The sequence below is a fragment of the Anolis carolinensis genome, chromosome 2 (genome assembly GCF_035594765.1).
Source record: "Anolis carolinensis isolate JA03-04 chromosome 2, rAnoCar3.1.pri, whole genome shotgun sequence".
In the NCBI taxonomy this organism is placed as follows: Eukaryota; Metazoa; Chordata; class Lepidosauria; order Squamata; family Dactyloidae; genus Anolis; species Anolis carolinensis.
Window position 1 is genome coordinate 61,676,689 of NC_085842.1, and position 18,215 is coordinate 61,694,903.

Sequence of the window (18,215 nt, forward strand, 5' to 3'; positions counted from 1 at the left end):
TGGGTAACCTCTGAGCAAGTTACTGCCTGTCGGCCTCAAAATAAGGCAAAAGTAACCCTCATCTGGACAAACTGTTCAAGAATACAAAGGATAGGCTTGCCTTAGCGTCACTGTTAATCAGAAACAACTTGAAGATACACAGTAACTTGACAAGACTTGGAAATTTAAGACATTTTAAACATATAACTTTATATGTTATCCCTGTATTATCACTCTCCGCACAGGACAGTGAAAGAGAACATAGCTTTTCAGAGTAGTTTCCCAGCAACAGGTTAAGGAAAGCAAGCTCACCCAGGTAAAATTGGCAAACGTGTTTAATTTTGCATATGGTACAAATTTATAGAGAACTAGCTGTGCCCGGCCACGCGTTGCTGTGGCAAAGTATGGTGGTATGGGAAATAGTCAAGATAATCCAGTTCAAAGCAGATAAAATAAGATTATAAATGGGTTATATAGCTGTGTGGAAGGGCCTTGAGTCTACACTGCCATATAATCCAGTTAAAATCAGATAATCTGTATCTTATAGGCAGTGTGGAAGAGGCTTAAGTGAGGCCTAACTCTGCCTGTCCCCTGGGCTGAGTGGGTTGCTAGGAGACCAAGTGGGCAGAGCTTAGCCTTCTAACTGGCAGCAATTGGATAAAAACAATTATTCATCTCCCTGTAATTAGGACTTTATTTTTCTTTTCTTTTTGTTGTATGAACGTAGAGGCGTGGATGAGGGGTTGTGCTGCCAAGTTTAGTGTTTCTGGGATGTGCAGTTTTGTTGTTTTGTCCTAGGCCGAAATTTCATTACCCTTTTATATATATAGATAGAATAGATTGCCAAATAAGGTGGACTTTCCAAGCAAGTGGCTACACTGCCTCTATCAGGAATGCTGCAGTGGTGTTTTAATACATTGGCAGGTTGGAACTTGGTAACAGCTAAGATTATGTTAAATTCTGTAATTTTATGTACATAGTAGAAAGCATCACAAGGGCTCAAATTCAAAGTTGGGCTAAGCAAATCAGGCTTTTCCCCCTCCTCTCCACACTATCTAAAAGCCTGTTTCAAATGGTTCCCCACACCATTTCTTATAACAAAATACATATACTGCCTCATACAAACATTGTATTGAAATGTCATACAATTTTAATATAGATAGTGAAAAAAACATGTGTTTGCACAGAATGACCGTTTCACATAAAATATTAACTGGAATCTGGAAACCTCTTACCTCTCTGAATATTTAATTAACAACTTTATCAATCAAAGAAAAAATAAATATTTGAATAGTAATTCCAAACAAGACTGAAATAGGAAATGGTATTGTTTAATCGACAAAACAGAATGAAATGATAGGTACAGAATTTTGAACCAGGCCAATCCAAACAATTAAACCAATGTATAAAAATAAGCTGACCCAGACGGGGGTGGGAAGAGAGGAGGTGGGGGTAGGGTGGGGATTTAAGGAGAAACTAATTGATCTGTATTGAAGTACAAACTGAACGTGTAACTTAGTTAGATAAACTGTAAATAGTTATCTACATTGATTTATGTATCTTTGTGAAATCAGATCAGCCTCTTCACAGCCTTTAGAACAGTGGTTCTCAACCTGGGGTCCCCAAATGTTTTTGGCCTACAACTCCCAGAAATCCCAGTCAGTTTACCAGATGTTAGGATTTCTGGGAGCTGAAGGCCAAAAAACAAGGTTGAGAGCCACTGCTTTAGAAGAAAGGTAAAAACTTGGCTGTGGGATCAGGCTTTTGGTGAATAGAACAGTGCAGTTTTGGAATATATATGGAATGGCTATGGAAAAGGCTTGGACTACGACTATGGGTGGCGTGATTTTTTATGTAATGTTTTTAAATATTTAATATGTCTGATTTTAATCTAATTTAATTCTATTTTTTAAAATTGTATATTTTTAAGGCATTGAATAATTGCCTTTATGTAAGCTGCCTTGAGTTCCCTGCGGGTATAAATAGAGTAAATAAATACTGTAAATAAACTTATAGAATGTCAGTGTTTGTATAGTATTAGTAATGCATTGTTGTCTGTATGATTTTCAGAAATAAAACTATAAAAATAAAAATATTAACTATGAGTCACTACTTTTTATAAAACACAGAACTAGACATTTGTTGAGTTGTTAGGACTCCAATGGCAGAATGGTGGAATCCAGTGTAACCAAAAAGTGAGAAAGTTGCTTTCTCCACTACAGTCTTCACTATATCCCTAAAACTGGTTCCAGTTGGCTGAGAAGCCCTCAGAACCAGTTTGAAGAAGAAAGAAGAAAGTTCTGTTGTAAACAGCATCCCAAAGACTGGATTTAACCTTTGAAGTCAACTTATCTTTTTGGGAATTATAGATCACTAATATTTTCTCATCAAGTATCTATTCAAGAACAAACCACACACAGCAAGACAGTTAACACACATGAATAAAAAGAAGAGAATGTAAGCAAATTTAACAATATTGGAACTGATTAAAAACTTACCCCATGTAGTACCAATTGGTGTTGGTACAACATAGTCTAGTACCATGACTTTCTTTCCTAAAGTTGCAGCTTCCTGTAAAGAAGTAATATAGATATAAAACAAATTGCTTTCAAATGAACTATTTAGAGGTGCATTCATGAAATATATCATGTTTTAAACAGTAGTACTTGACCTGGATGAAGAGCATGGACCCCTTTAAATACCCGGGGAAAGATTTATATCCCTTCAGGAAAATGCATTTAATTGCATTTAATTAATGAATAGCATAAAATTGAAGTTGTCAATTGACTATAGATATCCCTTGCCCTAAGTGGTGGCAATGGCATTTGTGACAAAGAAAAGCAAGCACAGGCCGAAATGCCAACTCAGTTTATCAAACACACATTTTCACATTTGATATGACTTAGGGGTCATAGCTATTAGCTGCCTGTAAATTGTTCAAGGTCACGTTCCCTTGAAGTCTGATGGAGAGATGCAAGAAAAGGATTTTCTTGGTAGTCACTCCCAGCCTATGGCTCTTACTCCATTGGTTGACTAGGGAGGGAAGATTTTTAAAAATTAAGACAGGTCTTTGACATCTAAGCTGGTTTACTATTGAAGGTGTTTGATTGCTGAGGTTTCTATGTGTTTTCATTTAATTATCTTTCATTCTGTTTTATTTGAACATTAGCAGCCTAGAATATACATTTAATTTAACAATAAAATAAAATAAAAGTAAAAATGCTACCATATCCTAGCTATTTACTTACTAAGCTGCTGTATTGCTCTTATTTCCAGGTCTCTTGTCCACTTGTATTATACACTCCCTCTCACTTTATTATCCAGCAATTTCAAACATGCAGAGATATACGTTCCTTAAATGATAAACTTGGCAAGGGTTTTGCTACTGCCTTCTTCTGAGGCTGAGTGTGTGTGACTTGCCCAAGGTTACTGAGTGGGGTTCACAACTGAGATGTGAACCAAAATTACTAAATGATAAATTGAATGAAAATTTAGATGCCCTGCATTAACTGCACAGTGTTATCAGCACTGATGTATAAATTACTTACCTTGGAACATGCAAGTCCACCAGAACCTCCACCAATAATAATCAGGTCATAGTCAAAGCTTTCCATCTCTTCACCCTTACCATCCCCTAAAAGACTCTGCAACAAGCCACTTTGGTAAGCCTGTAATAAGGGGACAAGATGCAAGGATCAGAATGTTTTATTAGTTCTATAAAACTAGCTGTGCCCGGCCATGCGTTGCTGTGGTTTTAGTGGAATAGCAGTGAATAGCCTTGCAGCCTCAAAGCCTGGCTGTTTTCTTCCTAAGGGACTCCTAGTTTGGTGAGCTGGAATACAATGAATACTCTCGGTGCGGCAGGTATGCATGCTGTTATTAGTCACCTTGATTAGTATGTAATGGCCTTGCAGCTTCAAAGCCTGGCTGCTTCCTCACTCCAGAAATCCTTTGTATGGAGGTGTTAGCTGGCCCCGATTGTTGTATTTGTGGAATTCCCTTGCTTTCAGTTGGTCCCCCTTTATTTGTTGTCCTGATTTTATACATGATATTGTTTTGAATTATTTTTCCAGAGTAAGTAAGAGTGTTGTAATAGTGGGGGCGAGGATTCTTCCGGCTTGGGAGAATCCATTGTTGGGAAGTGTTAGCTGGCCCTGATTGTTTCCTTTCTTGAATTCCCAATTTCCCTACTTTCCAAGTGTTGCTCTTTATTTACTGTCCTGGTTTAGACTTGTCCTTAATCCCTTCTTAGTATCCAACATATTCGCTGATCCAAAGTTCTGTCTGGGTGTTTATATTGGACAAGTGAGATTCTACTGTATATATAATCTTATATTATCTGCTTAGAACTTGATTATATGAGTCTCCTTATACACAGCTGTATAAAATGCACTGAAGTGGATTATATGACAGTTATATGGCTCAAGATAATCCAGTTGAAAGCAGATAATATAAGATTATAAATGGGTAATATAGCTATGTGGAAGGGTCTTGAGTCCCCACTGCCATATAATCCAGTTCAAAGGCACATTAAGGGCCCTTCCACACAGCCATAAAACCCTGAATATCAAGGGTGATAGTCCACAATATCTGAGCTGGGTTGTCTGGGTCCATACTGCCCTATAACCCTGTTTAATGGCACATTAAGAGCCCTTCCACATAGCCATACAACCCAGAATATCTAGGCTGATAGTCCACAATGTCCAAGCTGGGTTGTCTGAGTCCACACTGGCATATTACCCAGTTTAATGCGGATTTTATACAGATTTGTGGGAGGGGCCTATGTTTACAACTACCCCAGCCCAACATGTAGGGCGACTTATGGAGCGCCCTATGTACCCCAAAGCAGGGAGAAGAGTGATATAAACATAATCCTTGGCACTACTCGAGGGCTGGCCCGGGCCCATGTGCTAGGTCTCCGAACGGGACACCAAGGAAACTGTCCCCTGGAAGAATGGCGGCCACTACCTCCTTGTTTTCCTCACCCAAAGCGACCCACAGCCATTCCAAAACATCCATGGCTGGGGCCCTGTTTACCTATTTGAGTTGGGGGCGGCAGTACTCCAATTTCCCGACCGTTTGGCCGAGGGGGGGGGGGGGAGAAGGCTGCGGCGCCTTCCTGCCTCTCCTTTCGTCTCTCTCTGAGGGAAAGAAGAAGGCTCGCTCTACGTTTTCTCCCCTTCCTTCCTTCCTTCCTTCCTTCTTTCCTTCCTCCCTTCCTGCCTTCTCTCTCCCTCTCTGTGTTTTTTTAAGCCTCTGGTCAGATTTGGCACCCTCTTTGTGCCTTCCTGGGAAAGGGTGACTAAACTTCGGTTTGGCCTCACGCGCAGCTGTCTCAGCCTCCGTTTTTTTTTTTCCCAGTTGGGTGGGGGTGGATGCTCCGTGCATGCGCAGTGTTTTTTGGGTTTTTCTGTTATTTCCAATTTGTCTGGGTTTTTTTAAATGTCTAAACGCAGCCAGGATGACCATGTCTTTTGTGGCCAAGTTTCGTGGGTTTTGGGTGTTTAGTTTCGCTGTTTACCTTAAAGCAGAAATGGTCAGAACATTTTATATATATAGATAGATAAAACCTATGGCACTGGGTTGCAAACAATACTCTTCTAGTACTCACAGAAAGTTTTGTGCTCAAAGACCTGCCTCTGCAAATGGAAGGGGAACTGTTTCGATGAATTTGGTTTTTTCACCTACAGTCTTGTTTACATCCTAGAATTCTCTTCAGAGGATTAGAAGTAGCTTTGGCATAGGCAAGAGAATACGGGAGAAAGACTGCTCACTGCCTAGTTCTGAGCCCCCCACTTGTTCTTCCTGTTTTCAGTAATCTTTTCTTGCTCTGATGGATGACAATTATTGAGACAAGTAAATGAATGAGTTGTTATTGCTTGATCCATCAGTGGCTTTTGATACCATTGACTACAGTGTCAATTGGGGATTGGGAGCACTGTGATTCTACCTATTATGCTGGTTCTAGAGTTGAATTCTCTCTTTAAGGCAGGTGTTTTCAACCTGTGGCCTTCTAGGTATTTCTTCCTCCAACTCTCAGAAGCCCTAGCCAGCTTGTGCAATGTCAGGAATTCTGGAAGTCCAAAACACCCGGAGGACTGCAGGTTGTAAAGGTCTGCTCTAAGGTGAAACAAAAAAAACGTACTTATATTTTTTCCACTTTACTGGAAGTCCTGGGCACCTAACTTAATTCGAAAGGCTGGCTATGTTCCTAATGTTATTTAATATTTATATGAATACTATTAACATTATGAAAGTGAACAATCTTAAAGATATCTAAAGCAAAATACTATCAGTAGCTGTCAACATGCAGTAGCATTTCTCTTTCACATCAGAAAGAGAGGTGACTGTGCAGATTCTGGAACAGTGTGATGTAGTGATGAATAAACAGAATCTAAATTCTATTGGGTGGAGTCCCACCCCAACAGAAAACACCAGGTGTGCAATCAAAGCATAGTTCTGAATCAATCTTTTTTGCTAGTAATTTATATAACGTCAATGGTTCAGAGTGTTTTTTTCCCACTGACAGAGGCAAGTACCCTTAGTGTAGCAGTTCCTGAATAAGGATAACTTGGCTACTGTGACCCAGTCACTTGTAACCTCAAGGGTGATCCAGAAGCAGCTACAGCTGGTACAAAATGCTTTGGATTAGGTTTGCTAGTGATATGCCTACTAACAGAACAAACGTCTCTACCAAAGTAATTATACTAGCGGTATTTGCTGCCTGTTGTATAAGTGGACCTTATGCATAAATTGTTTAAGTGAACCTTATTCATACATTGAGGGCAGATTTTGGGGCCAAAATTGTAGATTTTGTCAATGGACATCGCAAAGAGAGAGAAAAACATCAATGATGCCTCAGAGGGCCAACCACCTTGAGTCAATGTCACTGCTATTCCCCACCTTGGCATTCAAAAAGGCAAGAACTGGCATCACAGCAGAGGGTAGAGTGAAGGTTTTAAGTTTTTTTTAGTATGGTCTAAGCCAGGGGTCCCCAAACTAAGGCCCGGGGGCCACATGCGGCCCATCAAAGCCATTTATCCAGCCCCCGTGACGGCGGCTTCCTCCTTCTCCGCCTTTCCCGCCTCCTCCCTCAGCCTTCCAAAGCTTTGCGTGTTTATAATGGTATTTTAATTATTATTTAATTAATAATTTATTAAGGGGTGTTTTGCCCGTGCTTTTGGTGCACTAAGGCAAAAGGGGGTTGGACTAAATGGCCCAAGGGTCTCTTCCATACCTCTTTATTATTATTATTATTATATTATGACACAGCAAACAAGATAGACATGCTGGATTTCGTATCACAATATTAATGATAATAATAATAATAATCATTATCATTAATGACACAAAGACGCAGTATAACACAGCAAACGAGATATATATATATATATATATATATATATATATATATATATATATATATATAGCTGGATTTCGTATTACAAAATCACAAGTTGAACACTTCCCCAGCATTTAGGACTGTGTGATGTATGATGATGATGATAATTATTAACAACATTGAGGCTGGGTGGCCATCTGTCAGGGGTGCTTTGCTTGGCAGAAGGGGGTTGGACTCAATGGCCCAAGGGGTGTCTTCCAACCCTCTTTATTATTTTTATTATGATTATGGTTATTATTAACATTGAGGCTGTATTTCTTCCCGTTTGTTTTTTTTTTTTACTTCAAAATAAGTTATGTGCAGTATGCATAGGAATTTGTTTATAGGTTTTTCGTTCCAACTATAGTTCGGCCCTCCAACGGTCTGAGGGACTGTGAACTGGCCTCGTTTAAAAGGTTTGAGGACCCCTGGTCTAAGCTCTTGCCTATTACCACCCTTTTTATAAGAGTTAAGATACAATCCTTGCATGGATAAGGCAACCCAGGTTTTTAGAGGTTAATTTTTTTCACTAAAATTTCTAGACTCATGCATGAATATATAAGGTAAGTAATATCATACTGAAACAAGGTAGTAGATAGATAATCAAGTTACAACTGTTCAGTACTACATTACATAATTAGAGGTTGCAAAACTGGTACTAATTGGAGTAGCCAGAGTAATGGTCTTATTACAATGTCAAAGAAGAAAGAGATTAAGATTACCTGAAAAGTCTGGTCACATCCACCCACATGTGTTCCATTTACAAACACATTGGGAACAGTCCTTTGGCCTGTTAATTCTAGTAATACCTCTTGGATGCTGGGTCCTTCATCTAGAGACAAAAAGAAAAACACCATGATTATAACGAAAATATTCACTGAAATGACACACAGAATAAAGAAAATTAATACTCTCTTAAAATCCATTTAGGTATGGTAAGGTAAATCAAGGAGCAGAAACAGTTGCAGTCACCAAGATGACTCAAATGGACTCAACCCAGTATTTCCCTAATTACAATGGAAGCCTTGATGCTTTTTAAGGAAATGTGCAGAACTTATGAAGGCCAAATGTAAATATCAAAACACAAAATGCAATGGAAAGCATCTTCAGACTGTCTGCATTTGAATTTAATAAAAACTCCAACTTAGATACTTACTTTGCTGGAGTCTAAAAACATGGATGTTCTGGTGCGCTTTTGAGTGAAGAGGCCATCAGCCATGTATCTCGTTTTCAAACGGTGCTGCACTTTAAAATTGTCCCCAATTTTATACGTTTTAGTGTTTTAACGTGATCAGTTCCTTGTCCTCCCCTGCCCATCTCTATTTTACTTATGGACTTTACCAAGAGTTTTGCACTAATCACCCTTTGTACATAGCAATTGATGTCTTGGTTTTAATAGTCATGTTATGTTTTTTTATAACTATGTTATTATATTGTGTTTTAAATGTATGGATTGTTCTTCTTATATAAGCTGCCCCGAGTCCCTTCAAGGAAATGGAGGCAGGGTACAAGAATAAAGTTATTATTTTATTATGACACAGCAAACAAGATAGATATGCTAGATTTCATATCACAAAATCACAAGTCGAACACTTTCCAATAATAATAAGTTATTATTATTATTATTCTCCTCCTCTTATGGCACAGACATGAAGAAAACTTGGGATTAAAGACAGCATAACATATTACCAAATCCCTATGATAGCAACTTTCTAAATCATAACTACTGTGTATACACATGTATAAATTGACTGCCTGGATAAATCATGGGCAAAATATGTATTTTGTTATGATCTGTGGATAAGTTGAAGACTGTTTTACAAAAAGGAGAAAGCACCAATGAGTACTCAAGGGGCCAGCCATCCCTGGGCATTCCCACTGTTTTCTCACCCAAGCTTTCAAAAAGGCCAGAAGCAGAACTGAAGCTGAGAGAGTAGAAGAGTTGTGTGCTTCTTTTCGTTTCTCCTGGTTTATGGACCACAGACTACTTTAAAAAAGGAATGTAAACAACTGTACTGCAGTCCATGAAAGCCTATGACAAATAAAACATGTTGATCCTTAAGCTGTTACAGGACTGTTGTAATTTCCTCCAGTGTTCTAACACATTAGTTTGTAACCCCTTTCTGGGTCATAGAATCCTTTGAGAATCTACAAAGGCAATAAAACACTCATCCCCCAGAAAAATGCAAAAGAAGACCTTTTTTGCATCCAATTCATAGATCCCTCAGAGCATATCCATGGAAATTTTAGGGCAAGAGTATTACCCTAAATTAAGAATCCTTGTCCTAAAAAGCAGCAACTCCTACTGCAAGTACCATAATAACCTAGAGGTTTTGTAAATATATTTCACTGTAGTAGTAATGAGGCAGTATGCTTTACTGAGAAGGCTAAAATAGACTATTCACTAATGCAGTGTTTTGGGGGATGAAGTCATACTTTAACACACACACCCAATGTAATTATGAACTGACAGAAACCAAGCCTAGGGATATACAAACACAGCTCAAATGGATTTTGGTAAGCCTCAGTTTTAAACACTTCATTGGGAATTTATACAAAAGACCGGATAGTGTGTTCTGACAACTTGACTTCTTAACACATGAAGGTAATTCCGTATTTGAAACAGCATCAGTTCTTCACTTTTCATCCAAGTGTAACCCTATTTTTAAAAATTCAAGCTTGCCTTTTGACCCAATTGACAAAGGGAACTAGAAAAAAGATACCAACAATGCCATAAGTTAAAGTACACAAAGCAAACAGAAACAAACCTCAGTACACATTAAGTTGTATCCTTCTTTTAGGTTGCTAATTGGATATCTCTGAGGAAGTTTTCTTTTTCTTGTATCACTCTTGTTTTCTTTTAACATAGTGAAAACACAGGCAGAAAAAGCTATGAGCATGTCTGGTTCAAGGACCCCCTACATAGTGGCTGGCATGTGAACAGAATACGCTATGTTCTAAGTGAGCACTCTGTGAAATCAATAGTGTAGCCATTCGTCATAATGAATGTAGTGAAATTTACTTTTCAATAAACATGCAAAGGTATGTATGGTAAATACTTATAGCCTCACCAAAGTAATCCAATTTAGTACAGAACAGGTCAAAAAAGAATGTTCCAGAATGGGCCAGTAGTAGAAAGCACCTGTCACTTAATTCAGGATTTATTTTCCTATTCATCTCAAAATGCCTGTTTCAGGATTATATTTATTCATCCGTATCAGAATTTTGTATTCTTTCCAATGACTCAGCATCTTTCCTATTGAAGTTTTGTGACATATTAGGCCACTTACCTGTCTTATCAAGTTCTAGAGCACTGTATTCTACCGACATAGAATGAAAGAGATCTTTCACCTGCAAAAATAAGATAAGACATAAAAATAGAACCTTTATTGTTTGTAAAACCAAAGGTGCACTTTTATTTCTTACAGAACAATTTTACTGTGACAGCAATGGTAAGTATTAGATATTGTTTAAAATACATTATGTAAAGGATTACAAGTGCATTTTCTGTAAAAGGGCTGTACACCAGGTTCATGGAAAAGATAGCTACATCTTATGTAAATTAGCAAAGTTAGTTTATTACAACACCTTAGTCATTTCAGGAAATGTAACAGTCAGTGCAATACAGTATGTTGACATACACCAGAAAACCTTATTAAATGTTTGTTGCTGTCATTAATTTTAATATTTCACATTTTTACAAACTGGCATTCAAGAAGACTTGTACATTTGTGCATGTTCTTTCAGATCACCTACTACTCATGGAAACCCCTTGAATTTCATAGAGAGGTTTTTTTTAGACAAGAATTATGAAGCTGTTTTTCTTAGTAGCCTACACAACCAGGTATTTGTTAGCAGTTGGTGCTCACTAAGGTTGGATGTAGAACTGGATCTGAAAATGAATAAAGCAAATAACAAACAGCTAGTAGAAGAGGAACAGAATGGCTTGTTACTGATCAGATGTATTATACTAGGTAGGGAAAGTGTGACTTGGCTGCTGCATATGAATGCTGCCCCCACCAAGTTTGTAGCATCTGAAGCTCTTCCAACTATCACTTAAAGCCTCGATTTTAAAAATTGGCACTAATTTTGCCTGAAAAGTGTACCGAAATCCCTCTCTGCAACATGGAAAAATAAGTTCCATTCCTCATTTTTGCCAGAACCCTTTTCAAGGTAGCAACTAGTGATGCAATGTTACTCCCAGACATTTTTTGAGAAAGATTCTGAAGAAAAACCTGAAGTCATTTATTGCACTGATGAAATGTGGTAGAAGTGGTGGTTAGGTCAAGGAACTAACCCATGGTCTCAAAAATAGTTGCCTATCTCTGCACTACACATTTAAAACATTTTGTTTGGCTCAGTCAATTTAGCCCAAAGTGTTAAAATGAAGTCTGAAGGACAATAATAATGCAATCAAAACTCCTGGCTGCAGGAAAGCAAATAATCGATTTCTGGTCCTGCTATAACCAGTTTATCCATCTAATTCCATAAACTTGGAATGCATCTGCACTGTAGAAATAATGCAGTTTGACAGCACTTTAACTATTATGGCTCAATGCTATGGAATCAGGAGAGGTGTAGCTTTCCAAGGTCTTTTCTGCCAGAGTGTTGATGTACCACCAAAGTATAACTCTCAGGATACTATGGCACTGAGCCATGGCAGTTAGAATGGTGTCAAGCTGCATTGATTCTACAGTGTGGATGTACCCTTTGAAAGGAAGCAAGAAATTCAGAATGATACCAAAAAGTCATTGTGAGTGCGGTATGAAGAAAACTCTCATTACTGAAGGTATGCAAATTGCCTTATTGGGTCAAAACAGACACATTACTGATAAATTTGTTGCATACTGGAGGGAGACAAATTATAGTAATTTGGAAAGTGTTATGATTGAGCCTCATGGCTCTGTTACTGACAGACGTGGGCGTAAGACTCCTCGAGAGTCAGATACTCTCGAGGAGCGAGAGAGAAAAAGACTGCGAGACATATTTGCAGCACCATCTGACGAGGAGTCTTTCGAAGGGTTTACGGAGAGAATGGAGGAGGGGCTGGTTAGCTCAGAGGAGGATGAGATGGATTGGACTCGGGTAAGGGAGGAAGTGGGTGCCACTGGCCATGATGGGACAGAAGATGAATGGGGACCTTCAGGATTAGACCCATGGTTTAGCTGGAGGGATGGGACGGGATCCACAGCTGGAGATGCTGTTGGGCGTAGTCAGAGGTGTTCCAGCTCTGACGAGGAAAGTGATGAGGAAACGCCCGGGTTAAGGAGGACAGCTGACAGTGATGAAGATTTGTAACTGGCATAAAATGGGGCTTGAGAGCAATTGCAAATTGCGTTGGGCAAGGTAATCTGGGCAAACGCTTGGGATCCGTGTGTGTGTGGGACGCTTCCCTGAAGACTTGTGTGCTTTCCTGTGCTGTGACGTAAGTTGATTGGAATCCAGGGTCAGACGGCGGGAGGGATTGTGTGGGCATTTGTTTGTGCAAACCTGTGCTTACTTTTATTAGCTTGACCTTCCGTCGTCTTCTTGACGGACGCCATCTCCTGCTTTGAGAACTCGGACTGAACTGACCACGGCTTGTCTTCCCCCCTTCTTGGACTTGGAAAAACTACAAACGTCTGCTTCTGGCTTTGATCTACGGAACGGAACTGGTCTACTCAACTGCTACAATCCTTGGCTGATTTACTCGTGTTGGAGATCCTGTCTGCTGTGTGTGTGGGGGAGCGACGCAAGTTACTCTAAGCACAGTGTTGGCAGCAGAGAGGAATCTGCTGCCAATTAGTTGCATTCTTTGTATCTTTTGTTCCTTGGCTTTCGTTTCGTTTATACCCAGGCTGAAGCAAGCAGTTTGTTTTTACCCGGATTAAACTCCGGTTTAATCCGGTTTATCTTTTGAACATTTACTTTTGCCCCTTTTTGCTCCTAAAGGCAAAAACTGCCTGGCCCTTGTGTTTTACGGGCATTTTTGAGTTCTGTAATCTAATAAACTCTGTTACTTTGAATCTTGTGGCGTTCTGTCCTTGACAGATTGCCCAACGCCCATAAAAAGTTTATTGCAGCAATAAACCCGTCAGGAAGACGATGGATGAGTTAAGGGCCAAAGTAGACCAATTGCAAACGGCTTTTACCGTTATCCAAACAGCTCAGGCTGTGAAAGGACATGTTTTGACTCCTGAACGCTTTGACGGAACCAGGTGCAAGTTGCCAACCTTTTTGGCACAAGTGGAGCTTTATTTTTCTCAGCTCAGTGCTCATGCTTTTCCTACAGACACTAGCAAGGTGGCATTTATTTTGAGTTTGTTGACTGGTCCCGCAGGACAATGGGCCACTAATTTAATTTTGGGAAATGACCCAGTCAAGGACAATTTGAATAATTTCAAAAAGTTGTTAACTGATACTTTTGGGGATCCTCTCCGCACGGAGAACGCTGGGTGGGCTCTGTATCGGTTGAAACAGGGAAAGGGGACTGTTTTGGATTACTTAAATAAGTTTAACCTGTATCGCCACCAGCTGGATTGGGGGGAAAATGCATTCATGCTTTTATTTACTGCCGGGTTAAGTGATATGCTCCAGGATGAATTAGCACGCTTGGAGCCGGCTGAAAGCTGGGACGCCTTAGTAGCTAAGGTGCTGCGTTTAGACGCAAGGTTCGAGGCTCGTAAACACTCAAAAGCAATGTGTGCGCCACCCATGCATGTAACCAGGGCACCTGTGGTGATGGGGGAAGAGCCCATGGAGCTTGGGGTCTTTAAAAAGCTGTCTACAGAGGAAAAGAGCCGTAGGAGGCAGCTGGGCTTGTGTTTGTACTGTGGGAATGCTGGGCATTTTGCCAAAAATTGTAATGTGAAACCTTCCCAGCTTTCGGGAAAAGGCCAGCCCTAGTGCGACGTGAGTCCAACGCACTAGGGCTCCTCAAGCAGTCAACTGAGGGGAGGAAGCATGTTTTCGTACCCATTACATTATCTGTTGGGGGAAGGGAACTTGTTTCTACTTTGGCACTGCTGGACTCAGGGGCTACGGTCTCCTATGTAGATATTGAGTTTGCTAAGAAGCATGGCATTCCTAGAGTGCGCAAGGCATGCGACGTGTGGGTGGAAGGAGCAGATGGGAGACTGCTGGAGACTGGGGTGGTTAACCATGAAACCTCAGCAGTAACGTGGGAGGTGCAGGGAGTAACGGGAACGTTTGTGTGGGATATTACGAGCTTGCCTAGATATGATGTGATCCTGGGGATGGATTGGCTAGCTGTAGTAAACCCACAAGTAGATTGGGCAACACGTAAAGTGATCTTAAAGAGGCAGGATTGTTGCACTCTAAATGTTACTCATTCTGATATGGAGGGAGTGCCTGCTGAGTATGGGGAGTTCTCTGATGTATTTTGTAAAAGAGAAGCGGACAAATTACCACCGCACAGGCCATATGATTGCGCCATCAAGTTGGCAGAAGGTGCGAAACTGCCAGCAGGGAGGCTGTATGCCTTGACTGTACCGGAAAGGCAAGCTTTGCGGGAGTTTCTAGATGAAAATTTAGCCAAGGGGTTTATTCGCCCATCTAGTTCTCCAACTGCGGCACCGGTATTCTTTGTAGCCAAAAAGACTGGGGAACTTAGGTTGGTCTGCGATTATCGGATCCTAAACAAGTACACCATTCGGGATAGGTACCCGCTGCCTTTAATCTCGGAACTGTTATCAAGGGTGCAAGGGGCTAAGGTCTTTACCAAGCTTGACCTGCGGGGGGCCTATAACTTAATCCGTATACGGGAAGGGGATGAATGGAAGACGGCATTTAACACGTGTTTCGGATGCCACGAGTTCCGAGTCATGCCTTTTGGGCTTTGTAATGCTCCTGCGGTATTCCAGAGGTTCATGAATGATGTGTTCAGGGACCTAATTGACCAATTTTTAGTGATTTATTTGGATGATATCTTGATTTTTTCTAAGGACGAGAAAGAACATCGTCAACATGTCAAGCAGGTTCTGCACCGACTGCGGGCTAATGGGCTTTTCGCCAAGGCTTCCAAGTGCGTCTTTCATGTGCCTGAAGTGGAGTTCCTAGGTCATGTAGTGTCAGGTAGGGAACTTAAAATGGACCCACATAAGGTTGACGCCGTCAACTCATGGCAGGAGCTGAAGACTAAGAAGGATGTACAAAGGTTCTTGGGTTTCGCTAATTACTACCGGGAGTTTATTCCGAATTTTGCAAAGCTCACGGTACCTTTGACGCAGCTTCTGCGCAAGAAACAGCCATTTGTGTGGGGGCGGGAAGCTCACGAGGCGTTTCTACAACTAAAGTCTAGTTTTCAATCGGACAACATACTAACCCATCCTGATGTTGACAGACCGTTCGTGGTAGAAGCGGACGCTTCTAGCTACGCGTTGGGGGCTGTATTGTCTCAGAAGGATTCCTCAGGGACCTTGCGTCCCTGTGGATTTTACTCGCGGCAACTAACACCCTTCGAGCAGAACTATACCATATGGGAGAAGGAGTTGTTGGCGATTAAGGTGGCGTTTGAGGTGTGGCGGCACTGGCTTGAAGGGGCACGGCACCAGATCGTGGTCAGATCTGATCACAAGAACTTAGAGCACTTGCAAACAGCAAAGAAGTTAAACCAGCGTCAAATCCGCTGGGCTTTGTTTTTCTCCAGGTTTAACTTCAAGGTGCAGTTCGTGGAGGGGAAGGCAAACTTGCGGGCCGATGCTTTATCCCGCAAGCCGGAATTTAAGACCAATGAGCAGGTAGTATGTCAGACCATCTTGCCTACTGCCTCTCTGTGTGTTGTAGATAATGAGCTTGGGTTACATGACCAGATCCTTGAGGCTCAGAAGGATGATGTGTGGACTCAGGAGCAACTGATGCTGCTCTCTGCAGGTAACCGTACCATACTGCCGCATCTCCAGGATCAAGACGGGGTATTGGTGCGTAGGGGGCAGGTTTACGTACCAGTGGGGACCCTCAGGTTGGAGGTGATTAGAGCCCACCATGACGAACCCATGGCTGGGCACTTTGGCAGGTTCAAGACCGTACAGCTTATCACCAGGAGCTACTGGTGGCCAAAGATGCGGCAAGACATTCTGCGCTTTTGTGACAGCTGCGCCGTTTGTCAGCAGAGTAAGACGCCTGTTGGGCGCCCTAGAGGGTTGTTATCGTCTTTACCTGTTCCGGAGAGGCCATGGCAAATCATTTCCATGGATTTTATTTCAGATTTGCCTAAGTCTGGGGGTTATACTTGTATTTGGGTGGTGGTGGATTTATTTAGTAAACTGGCTCATTTTATTCCTTGTTCAACCATTCCGGCGGCCCCTACGTTGGCCTTACTATTTACAAAGCACATCTATCGTTTGCACGGAGCACCCGAGGTGATTATTTCAGATAGGGCTCCGCAATTTGTGTCACGCTTTTGGAAACACTTCCATGAGTGTTTGGGGACTAAGTTAAACGTGTCTTCAGCTTTCCATCCGCAAACGGATGGACAGTCGGAACGGGTTAATGGGCTCTTAGAGCAGTATCTGCGTTGTTTTTGTTTAGATCAACCCACGGCTTGGGTAAAGTGGTTACCGGTGGCGGAATTTGCTTACAACAATGCGGTGCACACGTCTAGTCAGCATACGCCATTTGAGCTAACTTATGGTTTTCACCCACGGGGAGGTGTGGCGCCGTCGACCAATGTGGTCTCTTCGGACCCTGTGTACCGCTCTTCGGAAATGGCTGCATTGCATGATGTTGCCCGTCGCTTACTGTTGGAAGCTAAGGCAACGCAGAAGACTCAGGCTGACCGCCACAGGCAGGCAGGGGAGGAGTTGGAAGAAGGGGATTTGGTGTGGTTATCTTCCAAACATATTAAACAGGCTGGGGGAAAGTTTGCGCCTCGGTATTTGGGTCCCTTTCCTATCGTTAAAAAGATTTCTTCTGTTGCGTTTCGTTTGCGTTTACCGTCTAGTTTAAAGGTCCATCCAGTCTTTCATCGTTCGCTGTTGAAACTTGATACCTCTAGTCGTCGTGGTGCTATAGCGGAGGGTATCACTGCCACTTCTCCGCCATCGGGGGAGGAGGCCTTTGTGAGAGGGGATAGTGTTATGATTGAGCCTCATGGCTCTGTTACTGACAGACGTGGGCGTAAGACTCCTCGAGAGTCAGATACTCTCGAGGAGCGAGAGAGAAAAAGACTGCGAGACATATTTGCAGCACCATCTGACGAGGAGTCTTTCGAAGGGTTTACGGAGAGAATGGAGGAGGGGCTGGTTAGCTCAGAGGAGGATGAGATGGATTGGACTCGGGTAAGGGAGGAAGTGGGTGCCACTGGCCATGATGGGACAGAAGATGAATGGGGACCTTCAGGATTAGACCCATGGTTTAGCTGGAGGGATGGGACGGGATCCACAGCTGGAGATGCTGTTGGGCGTAGTCAGAGGTGTTCCAGCTCTGACGAGGAAAGTGATGAGGAAACGCCCGGGTTAAGGAGGACAGCTGACAGTGATGAAGATTTGTAACTGGCATAAAATGGGGCTTGAGAGCAATTGCAAATTGCGTTGGGCAAGGTAATCTGGGCAAACGCTTGGGATCCGTGTGTGTGTGGGACGCTTCCCTGAAGACTTGTGTGCTTTCCTGTGCTGTGACGTAAGTTGATTGGAATCCAGGGTCAGACGGCGGGAGGGATTGTGTGGGCATTTGTTTGTGCAAACCTGTGCTTACTTTTATTAGCTTGACCTTCCGTCGTCTTCTTGACGGACGCCATCTCCTGCTTTGAGAACTCGGACTGAACTGACCACGGCTTGTCTTCCCCCCTTCTTGGACTTGGAAAAACTACAAACGTCTGCTTCTGGCTTTGATCTACGGAACGGAACTGGTCTACTCA

At 41.8% G+C, this 18,215-nt stretch overlaps 1 protein-coding gene across 1 annotated transcript in view; it reads right to left on the reverse strand.

Annotated features, from left to right (window-relative positions):
* The window catches only part of txnrd3 (thioredoxin reductase 3), a 53,054-nt gene that overhangs the window by 10,865 nt on the left and 23,974 nt on the right, over positions 1-18,215 (reverse strand). Inside the window, exons 2-5 of the mRNA XM_003217732.4 lie at positions 10,651-10,711; positions 8,083-8,192; positions 3,528-3,647; positions 2,478-2,550 (exon numbers count right to left, since the gene is read on the reverse strand). Of these exons, the coding sequence (XP_003217780.2) occupies positions 2,478-2,550; positions 3,528-3,647; positions 8,083-8,192; positions 10,651-10,711 (364 nt within the window). The remainder of the gene's footprint in view (positions 1-2,477; positions 2,551-3,527; positions 3,648-8,082; positions 8,193-10,650; positions 10,712-18,215) is intronic.